General features: G+C 38.9%; 1 protein-coding gene across 2 annotated transcripts in view; it reads right to left on the minus strand.

The window, feature by feature from the left end:
• Nucleotides 1–22,558, minus strand: part of bard1 (BRCA1 associated RING domain 1) — a 107,787-nt gene that overhangs the window by 42,383 nt on the left and 42,846 nt on the right. For both annotated transcript variants that reach the window (XM_028808014.2, XM_051930311.1), the window contains exons 5-6: nucleotides 15,925–16,005; nucleotides 15,213–15,385 (exon numbers count right to left, since the gene is read on the minus strand). In XM_028808014.2, coding sequence (XP_028663847.2) covers nucleotides 15,213–15,385; nucleotides 15,925–16,005 — 254 coding nt within the window. The remainder of the gene's footprint in view (nucleotides 1–15,212; nucleotides 15,386–15,924; nucleotides 16,006–22,558) is intronic.

Genomic DNA, 22,558 nt, shown 5'->3' on the forward strand with positions numbered 1-22,558 from the left:
TCCGCCAATAGCGTCCCTTGTATGAAATCAACTGGGCAAACCAACTGAGGAAGCATATACCAGAAATTAAAAGACCTATTGTCCACAGAAATCTGCGAACTAGCGAAAAATCCGTGATATATATTTAGATATGCTTACATATAAAATCCGCAATAGAGTGAAGCCGCAAAAGTCGAAACGCGATATAGCGAGGGATCACTGTATACAATGCCTTCAGCAAATATTCAGGCCTCTTCACTTTTGACACATTTTGGTATGTTGCAGTCTTGTTCTAAAATTAAATATTTAAACTCATTTTTAATCCTCGAACATCAAACAACACTCAATATCCTAGAATAACGAAGCAAAAACAGGATTGCAAATTTTTTTGCAAATGTATTTAAAAAAAATAATAATAATAATAATCCATTACCAGGGGTATTCAGACCTTTTACTCAGTACTTTGTCGAAACACCTTTGGCAGTAATTCTAGCCTGAAGCGTTTTTGGGTTTCATGCAACAAGCTTTGCTTGCCTGGTTTTGGTGATTTTCTGCCATTCTTCTATGCAGATTCTCTCAAGACCTGTAAAGTTGGATAGAGACGGTATGTAGACAGCTATTTCAGGTGTTCAACTGGGTTCAAGTCTGGGCTACTCAAAGACATTCACAGAGTTGTTCCTAGCGTACTCTTGTGTTGTCTTTTTCAAAGGTTAACCTTCGACCCAGGCTGAGGTCCATTGTGATTTGGAGCAGATTTTCATTAGGGATATCTCTGATATCTCCATTAAGCTTTTCATCAAACCTGTCTAGTCTCCTAGTCCCTGCCACTGAAAAACAACTGCACACCACCATGCTTTACTGTTAGAATAGTTTTGAGCAGGCGATGAATGGAGCCTGGTTTCCTCCAGACATGACACTAATATTTGAGGCCAAACCATTCAGTCATGGTTTCCTGATAATTTTACTTCTCACCATCCGAGAGTCCTTTGGGTAATTTTCTGCAAATTCCAAGCAGGCCTTTATATGTCGTCTGGCCACTCTGACATAAAGCCTGGATTAATGGAGTACTGCAATGGTGGGTCTCCTTTTCAAAGTTTCTCCCATGTCCACACAGGTTCTCTAGAGCTCTGCCAGACTAACTGTGGGATTTTTTTTCGTCAGCGCTCCTACCAAGATTGTTCATTTTGGCTATGCAGCCAGCTTTAAGAAGAGTTGTGTTTATTCCAATTGTTTTCAAAATTTAAGAATTATGGAGGCCACTGTGCTCTTGGGAACATTCAATTGCAGCTTTCCATGCCTCGACACAATCCTGTCACTAAGCTCTGAAGCAACTCCTTCAGCATCATGGCTTGGTTTTTGCTTAACTGCTGGACCTTCTATACACTAGATTGGCTTGATTGAGAATGGGCACACACTTATGAACTGACCACAGGTGGACTCAAAAAAAGGTGTAGAAACATCTCAATGATAAGCAATAAAACGAGATGCACCTGAACAAAATTTCAAGTGTCATATCAAAGGGTCTGAACACGTGTCAATGTGATTTCAGGTTTTTTTTTTTTTTTTTATTTAATACATTTTAAAAAATTCCTAAAATTATATTTTCACTTTTTCATTCTGCACAATTAAGTGTTGATTGCTGAGGGGAGAAACCGAATCTGAATGAATTTACCATACGGCTGCCATATCTTCTTCTTTCGGCTGTTCCCATTGGGGGTTGCCACAGTGGATCACCTTTTTCCATATTTTCCTGTCCTCGTCATCTTGTCACAACCATCACCTGCATGTCCTCTCTCACCACATCCATAAACCTCCTCTCACGCCTTCCTCTTCTCCTCTTGCCTGGCAGCTCTATCCTTAGCACCCTTCCCCCAATATACCCAGCATCTTTCCTCTGCACATGTCTAAACCAATGCAATCTCGCCTCTCTGACGGTCTCCCAAATGGACACTATATAACAAATGTCAAAAACAAAGGGTCTGGGTATGTTCTGAAGAGACTTTATACAGTCATATGAAAAAGTTCGGGAACCCCTCTCAGCCTGCATAATAATTGACTCTGCTTTCAAGAAAAAAAAGAGAACAGTGGTATGTCTTTCATTTCCTAGGAGTACTAGGGTGTTTTCCGAACAACAATTTTTAGTGAAGCAGTATTTAGTTGTATGAAATTAAATCAAATGTGAAAAACTGGCTGTGCAAAAAATTTGGGTCCCCTTGTAATTTTGCTGATTTGAATGTCTGTCACTGCTCAATGCTGATTAATTACAACACCAAATTGGTTGGATGAGCTTGTTAAGCCTTCATAGGCAGGTGTGTCCAATCATGAGATATAAAGGTGGTCAATTGTAAGTTTTGCTTCCCTTTGACTCTCCTCTGAAGAGTGACAGCATGGGATCCACAAAGCAACTCTCCAAAGATCTGAAAACAGATTATTGAGTCTCACGGTTTAGGGGAAGGCTACAAAAAGCCATCTCAGAGGTTTAAACTGTTCGTTTCTGTAACTGTAAGAAATGAAATCAGGAAATGGAAGGCCACCGGCACAGTTGCTATTAAACCCAGCAGGTCTGGCAAGCCAAGACAAATACAGGAGCGGCATATGCGCAGGATTGTGAGAATGGTGACAGACAACCCACAGATCACCTCCAAAGACCTGCAAGAACATCTGGCTGCAGATGGTGTATCTGTACATCGTCCTACAATTCAGCGCAATCTGCACAAAGAACATCTGTATGGCAGGGTGATGAGAAAGAAGCCCTTTCTGCACTCACCCCACAAACAGAGTCGCTTGTTGTATGCAAATGCTCATTTAGACAAGTCAGATTCATTTTGGAACAAAGTGTTTTGGACTGATGAGGCAAAAATTGAGTTATTTGGTCAGAACAAAAAGTGCTTTGCATGGTGGAAGAACACCACCGCATTCAAAAAAAAAAAAAAAAAACACCCCTGCTACCTCCTGTCAAATTTGGTGGAGGTTCCATCATGCTGTGGGGCTGTGTGGCTAGTTCAGGGACTGGGACCCTTGATAAACTTGAGGGTCAGATGAATTCAACCCAATTTCAACAAATTCTTCAGGACAATGTTCAAGCATCAGTCACAAAGTTGAAGTTACACAGGGGTTGGATATTCCAACAAGACGATGACCCAAAACACAGTTGGAAATCTACAAAGGCATTCATGCAGAGGAAGAAGTACAATGTTCTGGAATGGCCGTCACAGTCCCCTGACTTCAATATCATCGAAAATCTATGGAATGATTTGAAGCAGGCTGTCCATCAAATTGAACTGAACTGGAGAGATTTTGTATGGAAGAATGATCAACAATACCTCCATCCAGAATCCAGACACTCATCAATGCTATAGGAGGCATCTAGAGGCTGTTATATTGGCAAAAGGAGGCTCAACTAAGTATTGATGTAATATCTCTATTGGGGTACTCAAATATATGCACCTGTCTAATTTTGTTGTGATGCATATTGCATATTTTCTGTTAATCCAACAAGCTTAATGTCACTGCTGAAATACAACTGTTTCCATAAGGCATGTCATATATTAAAAGGAAGTTACTACTTTGAAAGCTCAGCCAATGATAAACAAAAATCCAAAGAATTAAGAGGGGTTCCCAAACTGTTTCATAAGACCGTAAATTACAATGTACAGTATATACCTGAAAACACAGTTTTCCGACCAGAAATACTGCTCACTGTCCCAATTATTGCTTTCATTGTGATGAATGTCAAAGTAATTCTTCAGATCTCTCATTGCAAATGGTAATCATCCCTCTCTGTTCATTATAATTCATAATGAAACACAAGATGTGAATCAGTTTTGGCAACAACACACTTCTGAGAACAAATGGCTATGTTTCTCCAAGGGTTTTCATTTCAATGACCATTGACTCAAATCCAAAGAAGAATTTGGCTCATTGGTTACGGTCAGAACAAAGAGACAGCATAAATATAATCTGTTTCACAAACATTAACGGAGAATTCTAATGTACATTGATCTGATGCACAAGGCTGACTAAAATTAGCACCTGGATCCAGAACAGAACTGCAAGAGTTGCTAGGATATTTATACTATGTAGCCTGGTAAACTTAAATACTAAACAAATATCTAGCAAGCAAATATTAACAATTATGTAAATTTAACGGAAACTAGATATTTTTATCTAGTTGATTAAAATAGAAAAGAAAAAAAAACTAAAATTTACTGAAAGAAAATATTTAAAAAATTCTTGATAAAAGAAGCATCTTCGATAAAATGTTGGCATCACTTTCCAAAAATCTCATGCAGATACAAGCTTGTCTTGACTTCTATAAATTCAGAGAACACCATAGCATACACTAAAAAATAATTTGCTCAACATAATCATATGAAGCCTTTCTCAGTGCATTTACAATAAAAAAATCCCATTTTGAATCTACAAATAAATGAAAACGGGTAATTCTTATCAGAATAGTGGATTATATTTCTCTGTAAAACTCATTGCAACCCCACGTAGTCATACCGTATGTCTCTAAAATGTGTGCTGCACTGATTTGTTCATCAAAATAATTCAGTGTAGGGTTGGCTCCAGTAGTCATTCATTTCGAAATTCCCCTAAAAATAAACTGCATGATTAAAAAAAAAAAAAAAAAAATTCTTCAGAAGTGCCAGAAGGGGTGCTACTCAGTTGGACCCTTGAGCAAAGCCCTTAATGTGAAAATTACTCCAGGTGGTACTGTACAATGGCCAATCCTATTTGAAAAGCCCATTTCCCTTCAGGGATTAATATAGTATACAAAATCAAAATTAAAAAATCTAAATTAAAAGGGAGGTACAGTATATGATGGTTGTTTTCTTTGAAAAGTAAGAATAAGCATATTAGGTTGATGGACAGGTGGTCTTTATAGTGAAGATTGCTGTAGATTTTCAGGCTTTTGTGATTTTCCAGCCTCTGTCTTTGGATTTAGTCTCTGGATTTCAGATTGGATTTGTTTGCTTTGGATCACCTCTTTAGACAAATCCCTTTCCCATATTTTACCTTTTCCTTGCTTTTCTTTCATTTTTTGATTCTCTTAATAGATTCTTTATATTTGAGAAATATTGGTTTGCTTTACCCATCAAGCCAGAGGTTTTATGGTTTTTCTTCTGCCTTAATAGACATTTTTGTGTTTTTCAGGGTATTTAATGGTAGCTTTGATATTTTAGAGCAAAGGCCTCGTTTTGTGTTGCTGATGCACTCCAGTACATAACCATATTTACCCTTAATGCTGTATACTGCATTTATTTATTTGCTAAGATTATGTTAATGAAGCCTGCAACAGAAAAAATATCACTGGCAAGATTACGTAATGCGACAGGGCCTTAAGATGCACCACAGCCTCAAAACTAATCCAAAAATAAAGAAAGTCTTTTAACCAAAAATATCATACATGGAGAACAAAATTACTGGTTTTCTAAACATACATACGTACATGTACATATATTCTCACAGACAGCCAGAGTCCTTGTCCGGCTGGGACCCCTCTTCACGGAGAGGACCGGGGAAGCAAGAGTGGGCAGAACAGTACCTCCCCCAGGACGTTAGATGGTAGCCCCCATGGGTTGCAGTGACACCTTGGATTCTCGCAGGGCTTCAGGGGAGTTGGAATTATCTACAGCCCTGTTGGGATCTGGGGGTGCCACAACAGCTGCTGAGACCTCTTGGGTGGGTTTTCTGTCACACTCGTAAGTGCTGCCGGAAGTAGGTCAACGAGCACCTGGAGCGTTATAAAAAGGAGCCAGCAGTCACCACTCCGGGAGCCAGAGTCGGGTGGAAGGTAGACGAAGCTTGCTGAGGAGGAGTGGTGGAGAAAGAAAGAGTGAGACACAAAGAAGAGTGAAGAAAGTGTGTGGTTGGGCTGTTGGGGACACTGTAAATAAAAATCACGTGTGCTTCGGTACTGGTGTCAGTGTCTGTCTGTGATCCGGGATGGAATGTTCACTACATACATACTGTGTGTATATTACATTATTATATATATACTGTGTGTATATTATTATATATATTATATTACTGTGCAAAAGTTTTAGGCATGTGTGAAAAAATGCTGTAAACAAAGAATGCTTTCAAAAATGGAAGTGTTAATCATTTATTTTCATCAATCAACAAAATGCAGTGAATGAACAAGAGAGAAATCGAAATCAAATCAATATTTGGTGTGACCACCCTTTGCCTTCAAAACAGCATCAATTCTTCTAGGTACACTTGCACACAGTTTTTGAAGGAACTCGGCTGGTAGGTTGTTCCAAACATCTTGGAGAACTAACCACAGATCTTCTGTGGATGTAGGCTTCCTCACATCCTTCTGTCTCTTCTTGTAATCCCAGACACACTCGATGATGTTGAGATCAGGGCTCTGTGGGGGCCATACCATCACTTCCAGGACTTCTTGTTCTTCTTTATGCTGAAGATAGTTCTTAATGACTTTGGCTATATGTTTGGGGTCGTTGTCCTGCTGCAGAATAAATTTGGGGCCAATCATACGCCTCCCTGATGGTATTGCATGATGGATAAGTATCTGCCTGTATTTCTCAGCATTGAGAACACCATTAATCCTGACCAAATCTCCAACTCCATTTGCAGAAATGCAGCCCCAAACGTTCAAGGAACCTCCACCATGCTTCACTGTTGCCTGCAGACACTCATTGTACTGCTCTCTCCAGCCCTTCAGTGAACAAACTGCCTTCTGCTACAGCCAAATATTTCAAATTTTGACTCATCGGTCCAGAGCACCTGCTGCCATTTTTCTGCAATCCAGTTTTTGTGCATACTTGAGTCACTTGGCCTTGCTTCCACGTCGGAGGTATGGCTTTTTTGCTGCAACTCTTCCATGAAGAGCACTTCTGGCCAGACTTCTCCGGACAGTAGATGGGTATACCTGGGTCCCATTGGTTTCTGCCAGTTCTGAGCTGATGGCACTGCTGCACATCTTCTGATTTCGAAGGGTAATAAGCTTGATGTGTCTTTCATCTGCTGCACTAAGTTTCCTTGGCAGACCACTGCGTCTACGATCCTCAACGTTGCCTGTTTCTTTGTGCTTCTTCAAAAGAGCTTGAACAGCACATCTTGAAACCCCAGTCTGCTTTGAAATCTTTGTCTGGGAGAGTCCTTGCTGATGCAGTATAACCACCTTGTGTCTTGTTGCTGTGCTCAATCTTGCCATGACATGGAACTGTCTTCCACAACCTCACCTTGGTAGCAGAGTTTGGCTGTTCCTCACCCAGTTTTAAGCTGTTTCTGTTTCAGTTAATGACTGTGTTTCAACCTACGTGTGACACTGATGATCATTAGCACCTGTTTGGTAGAATTGGTTGATCAGACACCTGACTAGAATCCTACAAAATCCCTGACTTTGTGCAAGTGGACCTATAAGAATTGATGCTGGTGTGAAGGCAAAAGGTAGGAACACCAAATATTGATTTTAGATTTTTCTTTTATTCGCTCACGTTGCATTTTGTAAATTGATAACAATAAACATTCATTATTTATATTTCTGAAAGCATTCTTTGTTTACAGCATTTTTTCACACCTGCTTAAAACTTTTGCACAGTATTATATAAAATATATATAATGTGGAAGAGAAGGTCTGTGATACGGTTTGCATATTTGCAGCTGGAGATCCACAAAGGGAGAAAAAACGAATCCGGTATCATAAAGTAGTTTTTATTCCTCAGCTTTTCATCAGAGGATAATGCTTAGACTTACAAGAATCAAAGGCAATATATAGCAAAACATTACGTGGTGGGGGTGGCTAAGTCAGTGGGGGGTATTGGGTGTAAAGTCTCGTTTATTATGAACATGTTCTTCTTAAGTTTGCATATGCTAGATTTATGTCCAAGTGTCTGTTGATGGCGTTCTCATTTGATAGCCAAGATTCGGCCAGTTCTCTGGCACTTTAAGTACTGGCCTTAAATTTTACTTGTACATTGTCCCAGTTAAATGTATGTCCTGTTGATTTAGTATGCGTGTAGATCAATGAAAGTGAGTCCTTTCTTCTGACGGCATTGCGATGTTCCTGTATATGTGTTGCGATTCTTTTTGAAGTTTGTCCTATGTATACCGCTGAGCAAGAAATGCATTAAATGCTATAAACTGTGTTTCGTGTTTCTGTGATCGATTTCTTGTTTTTAGCATTAAAGAGGACTGTGCGCAAATTGTTTGTGGGTTTGTGTGCTATTCGGACGCCTGACTTGGCCGGGATGCGCGCTGTACCTTCAGACACCTTGTGGTGATAAGGGAGTGAGTGCCAGGTGGGGTGTGGGGGTTCTGATTCAAGTTGATTGTTTGCTGAATTTTTTGGCGTCTTCTGTGTAAGCTCCGATTTATTATTTATATATTTTATACTGACTGGTTTTGCAAAAAACGATATACAGGTGGACAACAGAGTTGTTTTTTTGCAAAATGCCAAGCTATGCATGAATGATTAAAACTACTGCAATCAGTCATTCTCCAACCCACTATATGCTAACACAGGGTCAAGGGGGTCTGCTGGAACCAATCCGAGCTAGCACAGGGCACAAGGCAGGAACAAACCCCGGTCAGGACGCCAGCCCACCACAGGACACACATACCATGCACACACTAGGGACAATTTAGGATTGTCAATGCACCTAACCTGCATGTCTTTGGACTGTGGGAGGAAACCTACGCAGACACAGGGAGAACATGCAAACTCCACGCAGGGAGGACCCGGGAAGCGAACCCAGGTCTCCTTACTGTGAGGCAGCAGCGCTACCACTGTGCCACCATGCATCCCACTACTGTAATCATTTATTCTCTAATTTATTGTTAACATGCAACCCAGCTCCTGTCCACCAAAGTGATTGACAGTGCTATGGTTGTAGATGGAATAAAATTAAAAAATAAGTCCTCTTAAAATTAAATCTACAATACAATAAAATGTGAAAAAAGAGGTCTAAATACTTTTGGTATCCATTGTACAAATGTGCATTTAAAATTTCTTGGTGAAGCATAAACCTACAATGCAACATATTACATGTAGACCATTAGCATAGTATTTTCACAGAAAGTTATTAAACCTTAGCACACAAGAAGGCTGATTCAGTTATGGGACATCCTCTGGACACCCTGAAGGTAGAAGTAAAGAATGAAGAAAAAAAAAATGACAGCCAATATGAACAAATGCTGCAAGTCCTCTCTCTGACCTACTGTACTAGCTTGAGGACTTTCAGCCAACAGACGTGTCAAGAAAAGTTACTGGCGCTCAATCATACCTATGGCAATACATCTTTGAAGTGCCTCGCTTGGATTGCTCTTTTAACATTTAGCCAAGTCAAAATTTGTTTCTTTTTAGTAATTCTAAGGTGTATTTAAGGGGTACTGTTGCTGTTTGTTACAGCATTTTTTTTATTATTAAACTTCTGTAAAAATCTGAATTTTTCACTTAGGGCAAAAAAGTACTATCTATAAACAAAATGTGCTCAACACTATTCAGTTCTCCAATACTTTCAAAAAGTTCTATGTTAATTAGTCATATGGACATTTTGCATGCCCTTCATTTATAATAATTAAATAAAAAACACAAACATTAAAACTAATTAAACTGAAAACATCTCTAAAATCTTTGGAACCGATAGTAAACGGAATGCAAAAATTAAGTGTCTTCTAAAATCTATTGCACTATTCTGTGTTGTTATACATACATTACAAAACAGGTGTCGAATGAATACAAAATACAAGAGAGACATTGTTTTAGCATTCATTTTAATTATAATTATGTTAATGATACATTAAATTGTATCTAGGCATTGGTGCCTGTTCCTTATGTGAATTAAACTTGTTAACTAACTGTATAAGCTTGGCTGGGACTCAAACAGAGCTCTGCATTGCTAAATGAAGCACTGGTTTCATGTCTAAACTGGGAATGTGGCCGATTACTGTTTTTCACATCAGCTCACTTGCCAAAAGAGGTCATTAGAATTTGGCTTGCTCTTGCACATGTTTTTTTATTATAATAGTTCTGCAAAGCACATGAAATACAAGAAAGTTGATTAAGCTCTTGTTCCCAGTTCTATAAAATGTCAGGTGCTGTTTGCCATTTCCTTCAAAGAAATTAGCAATTGTGGAATCTTTCATCATTGAATCTGATGGATATGGGAGGGATCAAATTGTTTCAGAAGAAGGTCAGAGTTTTAGTTTTTTAAAAAAATCAGAAGAATATACACAGCGCTTTGAGTGTTGGCACATAAACAAGTTTAAATCAGCACATATTGAGACACAAACAATGAAAGTGCATAATACCCATCGTAAGAAAAATCTAATTTAACAAAGTCTTGTTTTAATGATCTTGGCCACCTATGCCTCATACATTTGTACAGCTCTTATTTTCTGTACTTTCTCAAAATTTCATTTTATTCTGAATCCCTCCACGTCAATTAATAAACTGATGAAACACTATTAGGATATTTGACCCTTAATCAAACTCTTAAGTAAGTCTGGAGTGGCAATGAAGTATGCAAGAGTGGTACAGGATACGTATGATGGAAGTGTGACTGTGATGAGGTCTGTGGTAGGAGTGACGGAGGGCAGATTACATCAAGGATCGGCTCGGAGCCCTTTCTTATTTGCAATGGTGATAGACAGGTTGACAGACGAGATTAGACAGGAGACCCCATGGACTGTGATGTTTGCCAATGACATTGTCATCTGTAGTGATAGTATGAAGCAGGTTGAGGAGACCCTGAAGAGATGGAGATATGCTCTAGAGAGGAGAGGAATGAAGGACAGTATGACCACCAAGACAAAATGTGTGTGTGAATGAGAGGAAGGTCAGTGGAATGGTGAGGATGCAGGAAGCAGACTTGGCAAAGGAGTTTAAATACTTGGGAACAATAAAGATTAATGGGGATTGTGGAAAAGGGGTGAAAGAGTGCAGGCAGGGTGGAATGGATGGAGAAGAGTGTCAGGAGTAATTTGTGACAGACGGGTATCAGGTCTACAGGAAGGTAGTGAGACCAGCTATGTTATAAGGGTTGGAGACGGTGGTACTGACCAGAAAACAGGACACAGAGCTGGAGGTGGCAGAGTTAAAGATGCTAAGATTTGCACTGGGTGTGATGAGGATGGATAGGATTAGGAATGGGTACATTGGAGGGTTTTCAAAACAGAAGCAAAATAAAAAAATATGGCTCATTACTTAATTGAAATTTAGTAAGGATTATATGTGTGTGTTAGGACATCTTGGAAACGTTTACTAGTCACATATTTAATACTTCTATTTTATAATAGCTGAAATTTTAAGCCATGCTCAGTAGAGGAAAATGCAGTTTGTCTTATGACAATGACTTTGCAAAACAATAAATGTGTGTATTCTTTGCTTGTTTCATACCTCACCTTTCTTTACTATGCACATGTTTTCAGAGGTTCACAGGCTAGAGAAAAAAATTAAAAAAAAAAAAAATCACATGACTCTTATTAAAGTAAAACAAACCTGCAGCTATGAAAACATATTATTGCACATGGGACAGAATTAAAGTTATAATGATAGTCTGTAAAGTTTATGCTTGGGGAAAACCCTATAATTTTAAATCCTTTGACATGGACCAGTTACTCTGATTAAAGCCATGCTGTGGCTGTCAAGTTTAAAAAGCAATTTATTCAAGTAACAGATCTGTTGTGAAGAATGCTAAGACACCTGCCCTCTACTGGTTACAGGAATTCAAGCAAGAAAAATTCCTGAGCATGCAACTTGGAAGCAAGGGTTATAATAAAACCTGCAACAATATGAAAAATACATTTTGTGGAAAATATATAAATAATGTAAACAATGAACATTTTTCTTTGCTAAACACATATAAATGTCCAAATGTTAAACGTAATGTGGACGCTAGAGGCGCTGCTGCCCCGCTAAACCCACCAGACATCCAAGACACACTTGTAAAAAGCACCAAGAAGACTTTTAATATTTTTCTTCAAATAAAGTGCACAAAGCACCAATCAATAATCACAATAAACAATCCTCCACTCCCAGCAGCTTAATCACCCAACCTCCCAACTCTGGCTCTCCTTGCTGGGTTTTGACCAGTCCTTTAAATAGTCTATGACCTGGAAGTATTCCTTCTCCGGGTTAAACGCCACATCATCCTTTAAGTAGCCCGGAAGTACTGCGGGCTTCCGTCCTCGTGACTCCAAAGTACTTCCAAGTTGTTGTAATAGCAGTTCCCAGGTTCTTTGTGAGCTCCCCCTGGCGGCACCCACGGCACCCAACAGGGCTGAGGAAACGGACTCCACGTCCCAGGATGCTTTGAGGGAATCTGGGGAACCGTTGCCATCCAGGGGAGCTGCCACCTAGTGTCCCGGAGGATGCAGTGCCCTGAAAAGCCTGCTCTTCCTCCTTTCTGTTTAGGGATGTCCCGGCGAGACTGAAACACCGGCCGTCCATCACAGTAACCATGAAGGATTTTCACCTAAGGAGCTTGATGCCCACAATTCCACTCTATTCTAGCCCTGAAAGTATACAGTATATGCCTTCTTTGCTTTTGAATTATAAATAAAATCCTGCAGTTGATCATTCCTTTTCTAGGCACAGAGTAGATGAAGATGACAATACCGCTATTTCCTCAGGAAAAAGCACATTTCGGTCCTCTTTCATACTTGTCAGTGAGTGGGTGAAATATTATGAATGGCATGTCGGGCTCCAAAATGTGATGATCTGCATTTTTGGTTTCTAACAAGGTATTTTCCCCCAACCAAGCAAACCAGCACTTTTATTACTATCTTCTATTTTACATGTGCCTTTACCAGCTTTAAACTCTGATTCCATCTCTAGAGGAGTCTTGCTTGCTCAAAGGATGCTTATGGCAACGGGCAGATAGTTTCCCTGAATGATAAATTATACCTTTCTCAAATACAATCAATAGCTATGAAAATACCAATGATTGTTTAAAACATTCTGTGGCCTGCAGGCGTGCACACCTGTCGCCAAACCCTCAGACACACTTAACGCAGACAAATTTCCCAAGTGCAAATATACATATTTTCTTTGTCACAATGTACCTTAAGCAGATTTTCCACCACTGCAGTGCACCTTCCCATCCCTTTCAAGTCTTTTTCTCATCCTTTTCCTCCTCCACTTCTCCCAGATGAGTGTCGCCTTCTCCAATCAGACGCCGAACTGTGGTCAAGTGAAAGGCCCTCTTTTAAGGTGTGCTCCTTTGTCTCTAGGACACACTTCCAGGTTAGGCAGAACAATCTTGAAACAGGGTAGTTATCTTCCACTAGCTCCCCCGACAGCCTCTAATGAACCCAACAGGGGTATTGTTCCTTTGTGTATGGGGGAGCAATCTGTTCAGGATAAGGAGTCTTCCCACAAAGCTACTTTTTTCCTGTCCTCCAGACTGAGAAGGGGACCAAAAACCACACTAACTGGGATGCCTCTCCCTCGAGGCTACCCAACCATGGCGTTGGCCTGCCAGCCAGACAAAAGTCCCGTTCATAGTTGCTGGGCTGTCAGTTCTGGCATCACAGCTGTTGCTGGGCTACTCCATGCCCTGCCTCCTGGCCAGGAATGGGAATGTTACCCACTCCTTCCTGGACATCCCTTGTCTTGGACTCCCAGCCTGGCAGGGGAATGGGGCGCATCCTTGTTAGGACACCAGCCCATCCACTACAGTATCCAAAACAAAAAACTGCAATGTTGCTTTTTAATAGCGTACTTTCTGCTTCAATAAATAACATGTTTTGAAAATGCCTATGAATCTAAAATGGCCATATAAGAGAGAGGCCCAGCGTGTTGCCAAACACTTTAAGCCCTGTGGTCATACATAAAATGCCTGAAGAATTTATATTAGAAAGAAACAAATTACTGATTCCAGCAATAGGAAAATCAAAGAAATACAAAATTTAAATAGAAGACTGAAGGACAAGAAATGAACTGCATTAATTATTCAACAATATGAAATACTACAGAGACGGATGAGCCCCAATTCTTCTTTTGCAACTTTTACCAGCAATGATGACAGTATAAATATTTAAACATTACATAACCAGAGTTTAATGACACAAACATTTTTCTGTTGTAACAAACCTGCCATTCCTTATCAAAAATATCTACAGGAGTGTCTCGGACTGGTGCAAAGCCCTTTGCTTTACAGTATCTATTTTTATTCTTTAAGCATTCACATTTATGCATGGTTTCTTCTGCCACCTCAGTACCAACGATGCCAAGATGTTTCTTAAATTTCATTCTTTCAACCCAATGGGTCACTAGCCAAACCTCAAACTCCCTTTCTAGCATCTCTTTGTATGTGAATAAACATTCCCTCAAGACTAACCTCTAGGAGCGAAACTTTTTGGCTTATGCTCTTTTTGCTTCTGAATTCTTCAAATTGTCCTTGACAAACATAACCATCCTACCTTTGCCTACGCTGACCTTGAATGATTCTTTATCCTTAAATCAAGACTGCTTTCTTTGACCCAATCCTATTCTTTCCTTATTTAAAAATGTCCCTAAATGTGACACTTCCTCATTAACTATGATACTCAGCTTCTTGTTAGGGGTCTTATTCTCTGTAGGCTGGACTACTGCATCTATCTAGAGGAAGGGCTTCCAGCAACTTCTCCCTGACCTTTACAACTCGACCAACCACAATTAACCCCTCAGCTAATGGGGTTTTCCCACCTTTAAACTGTGTGGTCTTCTAGGCTGGACACACATGGAATTTTACGTGGTTTACTTTACCATACATTTTCTACTGCTTGTTAACTTTGTACAGGCTTACTAATCATTCCATTAATTCAGGGGTTTTTAACCTGAGGTCTGTGGACCGGGGCAGATAAAAATGAACATTTATATTCACTATACAGCCCGGTACTGTCGATTAAAGTAGATGTAGTAGTAGTAGTAGCAGCAGCAGCAATAATGGTAGTAGAAAATTAAATGGTAGTAAAAGAAAAAAAAAAAATTCAGCCCTCAAGGAGTTAAAGGGGTCCGTGAATCAAAAAAGGTTAAGAATCACTGCTCTAATTCATAACACACTGCAAATATACTGATTTTCCTTTTTCAGTAGTAACTTTGGAAAAGGATGCTGTTAATTAAACATAATATCCTACTAAGGTGTCAAGTATTGATACTTACATTTTCTCTCTCCCATTTTGTTTTTGGATTTAAAGTTATCTATTAACTAATATTGCTTAAAACTAACCAAAAAAAAAAGCAATTACAAAAGGAAGAAGTATTTAAATTGCCTTACACTACATCCTGAGAGGCACCATGCTGTAGAAGGAGCTCTACAATTGCCGTGTGTCCATTTTTCACTGCATCATGCAAAGGAGAATCGTTGTGATAACCAGGAGTGTTTAGAAGTGCCCCTTTCTGAAGTAACAGCTCGACAATCTTGAAGTGACCATGATGACAAGCTTCATGCTGTGAAACAAAGGAAAATGACACTATATAATTAGACAGACAGGAAAGGCACTGCAAGAAATGAATACCACACAATGGGTAGACATATACACTAAATAACAGAAAGAAAAAAAAAAAGGGAAAAAAAAATTATATTATATATATATATATATATATATATATATATATATATATATATATATATATATATATATATATATATATATATATATATAGAGAGAGAGAGAGAGAGAGAGAGAGAGAGAGAGAGAGAGAGAGAGAGAGAGAGAGAGAGAGAGAGAGAGAGAGAGAGAGAGAGAGTGTGTGTGCGCGTGTGTGTGAAATGCACTAGAATAGATAGACATGAAAGACCGTGTATAATAAATGTAACAAGAGATGGGCAGATTTTAAAGACACTTCGTATACTGTATTTTTGACTTTCACATCTACCTATCCATAGACAGATCTATTGAGAGAGACCGTGAGAGTACTTAATTGAGCCTAGAAGGAGGAATTCGCTACGAGGGTGGAAGAAAAATTCTTAAAAACAAAGAGCTTACCAGTGGTGTCCATCCTGCATGATCTTTGAGGTTTGGGTCAGCACCATTATTTAGTAATTGCTCTGCTGACAGAGCATCTCCCTGTATTAAAAAAATACATATTCATAAACACACCGTTTATATTTACAATAGACTTCAATATCATCCTAAGTAGAAAAATTTGAAAAACAAAAGAACATTTTGCAGAACACACAATGCTTTTTTTTTTTTTTTTGTACAAAAATATTTGTGCTAAAAATATGCACAGTCCATTTCAGAAACATAATTATTGTGCAAGAGATACGTTTTCCCAGAGAAAACAACAATGTAAATGGGTGAATATGATATCATTAAGAAGACTAACAGAAAACAGGTGAGAACTAAAAAATGGCAGAAAGGACAAATCAAGAGGAAAATGGAAAACTACAACTTTATATATGAAAAAAATAAAATTCAAAAGGTAAAGTAAAAAAGAATAAAATTAAAATGCAACCAAAGAGAAATGGAAAAGACACATGCTAACACTAATTCCATAACAGACCATTTAAAAATGCTCCTGCAACAAAGTACAAATCAATGAAAACAAATAGGACGTAGCAAATTAATCAAATATTTCACACAAGATATAATAAATGAATGGAATAACTCTGCAGAAGTAAAACACAACCATGCTCAAGAGATTTGCGGACTATATGTATTTAGAGCACTAGTTGCATTAAAGACTCCACCAGGCCAGCCAGTCACTGTAGTTCATAGGTGTTGTGATGTGAGATTTTGCATATAACTTGATAAATATTTTGTATGTCTTTATTTGGAATTTAGGCAAAGCAATGTAATTTAGTGTTACTTTGCTGAGAGGCATTCGTGGTTGCACCCCCCCCCCCCCCCATTCATAACCGAGTTTCTTTGAATTTTACAACAGAGCTGTGTGCTTTAAACCAGTTTGGTGAGTGTTTCTCTACTGAAGTCTTTCAACCCCCGTAAGGAAGCCAGGTTACTTTAACATATGGTCTTGGGGGGTGGCAGGTTTTAAGAGGTTGTATTCCCCCATTGGTCTGAAGTATGGCTGTTTCGAATTGGCTTGGATCAGAAGCTTTTAAGTACCATGATGTCCTATTGGCTCTAGGGGTTGGACAGAGAATCTATAAATCTGCTTGCTCAACCACATTCTCTCTCTCTTACTAACCAACAACTGATGAAGACCATCACACCATGAACTGAAAGGACAACACAATGGAGACCACAGTTTAGCAGCCAAATTGGAACAGGCATACGGCCTGTTCTGAAGAAAGCTGAATGATGCTTTGACTAGAGACATTTTAAATAACTACAAGTTTATGTGCCGCCTGAAACTACACAACACCATTTAATCAGGTTGTATGGTTGCCAATATTCAAATGTACTTTGCATATTATTATTTATGATATTACCAATACATTGTTTTATGTGTAACTTAATTCCTACTTGTCTTTTTACTACACCTAATTGCCTGAGGTTATAGATATAGAAGGGAAGGTGGGGATAAGTTATATACTATAATACCTTATACACAGTGGTTATGTCTGTGGGATTAGAGGCATTCCGACAAAGGCTACTTATTAATAATACAATAGGGGAAAGTAGAGCAATAATACTCTACCAAGACAAAACAACAGGTTAATCCAGAACAGCAGGAATACCCGGGGTCATTAGTGAGAATTCTTTATCAAAGATGTCAGGGTCCTCGCATGTCATCTAAGACACGAAAATGTATTCTGAACAGTGAATTGAAGGCCATTTTCAGACAACAGGCCAGTAAAATAGGTGATGGGAAGCAGAGTTTGACACGGGCTCAACTGGCGGGTGGAAGTAAAGGCCAGGATGTGGCAAAGGAAAATGATTTTCTTGGAAGGACAACGTAGAGAGTAAGAACATACTGTGAATAAGCTGCCTCACATGGCGGACAGGGGCTGAACCTTAGGTCTTTATTATTTCTCCTGGATTGTAATCATTTCTTCACCTCTTTAATAAAATCTCTTTTTTGTTATTCCTTTGGTCTTGAAGATCACAAGTGACCCTAAGGCTCACATTTTATTTCAAGCTTTGTACCGTTATGATTTGATTTTTTACATCACTATACCCAAACTCAAAATTACTATAAGGCAGATTTTTGTCTGTGATGCAGCATATAACAAGGGACAACTAAAAAGATATTTTTGGATTAAAATGGTTTTCTTGTCACATACTGATTTTTTTTTTTCCTTCATTAATTTTGGACACCTTCTGTACCATTCTTTGCTATTCAGATATGAACATTCAGAAGACAAAGCACTCTATTTTCATGTTGGCTAACCTTGAAGTAACACTTATGAGAAAAAGGCACAGATTTTCAGGGCTACACTAGCATAAAAGCAGTTTCTTACAGTGCGTTATGCAAGTGCACATATTTATTTAAATAACACACCATGAATAGCCATCCTTTTCATTTTTAATTTGATAACTTACAGTATTAATAAAACTTTCAACAGTAGGAAAACCTGTGTCTCATGAATTTACCAGTTTGTCTACTTTACACTTTTTTCATTTAATCTTGGGCTTTAAAAATCAAAAAGGCAGATTTAGTAGTAAATAGTAATAGTAAATATGAAGTGAAAGTCGTTTTCAAAACCAACAGCAAAATTGTTAAATTATGAGTATATAAAACTTAAAGGAACACGTGTAGAAATACGGCAGTCACACAACAGTTGGTCTTTCTTCAAGTGAGATTAGGTTGTGGAACGGATGAATAATTATAAGCCATAGGGTTGCACGATATACCAGAACTAGAAAAACTATAGAAAAACCATAATGTTTAAAATGGTATGGTGCCAAAATTTCGGATTTTCAGTACCAGAAGTGAACGCCAGCTTTCCTCTCAATCTCCCACACTTGACACTCACTTTTGCAGTTATGGAGAAACATCTGTTTCATAGTCTTTAGTAAATGAAACCAACATGCTTCGATGCAAACAGAACTTCACGGGAAACCATTTATTGCTTTGACATGATTGAGAATTCAAGGCTTTTAAAAGGGAAGAGATGTATAGTGTGGTACTAAGGTGCTGAGCAATTGTGCAGTGAACCAAAGAGAAATGTCCAGCTTCAGTCAGGACAGTTTTAGGCCTCGGACACAGATACGAGCACTTCAGACACTATGAGGTCCAGAAATTGACACCCCCCTCCCCTGTTTCGCAGATGAACGGACGCCTATATAACACGCCCCTCATGATGATTTTAATCCCCTTTAGTTCCTGCACTCAAATGTGTATTCAGCGTTTATTAAACTTCTAAACTATTGAGGTTTCGGAGTTCTGCATCCAAAGCAGTTGTTTTGGTGTCATATGTTAGAAACAAATTGAACAATAAATCTTAACATTTTGTATTTTACAGTACACGTTTTATATCTGCGTTTTCCACGTCTCATTCAGGACCGTGCACTTTTTAATACGTTAGTCATATGCTGCACTCAACGGAGTAGTGGCTCTGTGGCGGAGGACCTACACTGGTAATCAGAAGACTGACCCTGTATGAAAATGGGAGATGCTAAGAAAAAAGAAGACGACAACGAATAAGAATAAGATTATATGCGGCACTCCGCTACGAACACTACTACATATTCTTATAGACTTTGAATCGAATAAATCAAATAATTTGTGCAAACAGTCAAAATATGCAATACTACACGCCGGATGTTTAGGAGCTCTTAGAGTGCTGTCTTTGTAGTCCTCTCTGTGTTATATCATTAGTACTGTATTATTACTGGTGTACAGAATTTTAATATTTATATTAACGATGCATTGTGGAGGAGTTTATGCTCCAGTGGAATGAGCACTCGCCCTCAGAAGCACAAGGCGGTATAAAATAGTTGATTGAGTCACCCAGCTAGGACCTTCTCAGTTAGCTGAGCGGCTTTCTGTACCCATTGGGGAGGATGGCTTGCGACCTTGCAGCAAGTAAGAAGAGACGTTTCTTACATTAGCACGACCATGTATCCTGGCGAAGCTTTTTTTTTTTTTTTTATTTATAATAAATATTTTTTTGCACATGTTTAGTTTACCACCATTACTATAACAGTACATTTACAGGCCTCAGAATGTCTCAGGTGGCAGAATCTGTCCAAGGCTTAAAACTGTCCTGACTGCAGCTGGACTCTGTTGGAACCAAAGAGGCTGGAGTAAGACCGGTGGTTGGGTTTGGAGTTATCTGTTACTTGCTTCAATACCATTTTGGCATGGGTACAGACATCCGAAATCTGGTATTAAAAAGTAAAAATTCCAGTACCAATCCAGTAGTATTAAGCAATTTTGCTTCATGTAATGCTATGTAATTCAATATGGCAAAATAACAGAATTGTTAACAACATGGGAGAAGCACAGGAACGCACAAAGATTGTTGTAATTGCTATACCTGTTCAATTTTTCCGTAGGCTTTCGGTAAGTGTTTAATTTAAAGCACAGTTTCTTTAACTACGGGTTGGGACACACAAGGAGGCACAGGTTGCCACCTTTTGGGTCACGGGGGGATGTGACCCAACTGCTGTTCTTAATCGGAAATGGTCACGTAAGGTTTTTGAAGTGACTCGCGATGGGTCACCATTGGCAGTTTAAGCATTAGACATTGCTACATTATGACTGTTGGAAATTCTTCAAGTGGAAAAAACACCCCATATGGCAACCTGTTAGGACAGTCGCCAATGATTCAAGAGGGACCCATAACCCCTACCCTATCTTACTGATCTGATGTACTGAGTCTCAAAGACACCAAGAAGGGCAAGATTGGGTCACGAAAAAAATAAAATAAAATTTAAGAAATGGCAATTTAAAATTATAAAATCTTTCCTGGGGTTGTTTAGCCCAAAGAACTCAACTTTGGCTTTTATTTAAGGACAGGGAAATGAGATGTGTGTTACACTCCGAGGCAAAGTTTGCAACCAAAAAGTCAGTCATATCTTTAATCCAAGACTAATAAGGAAAAGCAAGAAGTTTGGAAGCCGGGCCAGAAGATCAAAAGCAAAGCAGAACACTGATGGGAGGTTTCATTTTTATTAGAAAACTTCCTTCAGACTTTTTAAATTTTTTTTGTGTTATTTTTTCGACAACAGCATTTTGTTTGAGTAGGGATGCGGCCCCCCCTCTGTTGTGTCTTTGCTAGGAGTGGCATCTGGGGGTCGCATTGCGTGTGTCACTAGGGGTCAAAGCTTATTTGGTTTCTGTATTAGGCTTTGATAAAAGATAGGACTGACTTTTTGGCTATGAACTTTGCTTGGGTTCTGACTCTCGTTTCATCTCTCAATCCTTAATTTAAAAAAGGAATCTCTCTTCCATACAATGAAGACATTTGCAACATATCAGCTGTGATATGGACATGGCCAGTCAAAATACCAACATGTCTTACTGCATGATATGCCTCAAATGACAAAGTGGCCATGTGTTCCATCTTGATAACTCCAAAATCCTTCAGTATCATATTGTGTGATAAGAATAATAAGATGTCTTCACCTTATCTACCAGCCCCAAATGTAACTTTTTGGCCTGTGCCTCTTGTCTAAAACCATGTAAGTAAACTCCGCTTCTCTCCACCAGCTTTACAGGAATGTCTTCGGCTTAAATGACTCCACTGTTTACACTGTTAAATTGTGACAGTAGCCATAAAGATAAGAAAGTGAAAGTCTGCATTAAGAAGATTTCTTGAATTTCCCCATATACATTTCTAAATTAAAACTTCACCGAGTTGAATTTAATAACTATACTATTTACATTCTTTATTATCTTTCCAGACGTGTTTCACTTGGTTAATTGTACTTTTAGTTGAATATAAAATTTGATCTCACAAAAAAAAAAAAAATGTGCAGATTTCTGTCACTAAGCTTGATAGTCCTGATCTTTTCAGTTTACCCACTCATACATGTTTGCTCAAGGCTTCCCTTTAAAATTAACTTCTGAGGGCAGCATAACTCAATTCACTGTTGCATTGTCAAACAAAATTAGATTCACTGTGAATTCAGAAGGTCTTCAGACCCTTTCACTTTTTACACACTATGTTGTAGTCAATTTATTATTTAAAGTAATTTTCACAAATGTATTAAAAATAAAAATTGATGCATCACATTAACACAACTATTTAATCCATCCATCCATCTTCCAACCCGCTGAATCCAAACACAGGGTCACGGGGGTCTGCTGGAGCCAATCCCAGCCAACACAGGGCACAAGGCAGGAAACAATCCTGGGCAGGGTGCCAACCCACCACAGGACACACACAAACACACACACACACACACCAAGCACACACTAGGGCCAATTTAGAATCGCCAATCCACCTAACCTGCATGTCTTTGGAATGTGGGAGGAAACCGGAGCGCCCGGAGGAACCCACGCAGACACGGGGAGAACATGCAAACTCCACGCAGGGAGGACCCGGGAATCGAACCCAGGTCCCCAGATCTCCCAACTGCGAGGCAGCAGCGCTACCCACTGCGCCACCGTGCCGCCACTATTTAATCAATTTTTCCTTTTAATAGGACTACTATGTTACTTAATTAAGTGGTTTCTACTCAGTATCAATCTAGTAATGAGAAACTGGTGATGCTATATTTTTACTGAACACATACATTGACCATACATTGTTGTTCTTTCTCT

The sequence above is a fragment of the Erpetoichthys calabaricus genome, chromosome 8, assembly GCF_900747795.2.
Source record: "Erpetoichthys calabaricus chromosome 8, fErpCal1.3, whole genome shotgun sequence".
Lineage (NCBI taxonomy): Eukaryota > Metazoa > Chordata > Cladistia > Polypteriformes > Polypteridae > Erpetoichthys > Erpetoichthys calabaricus.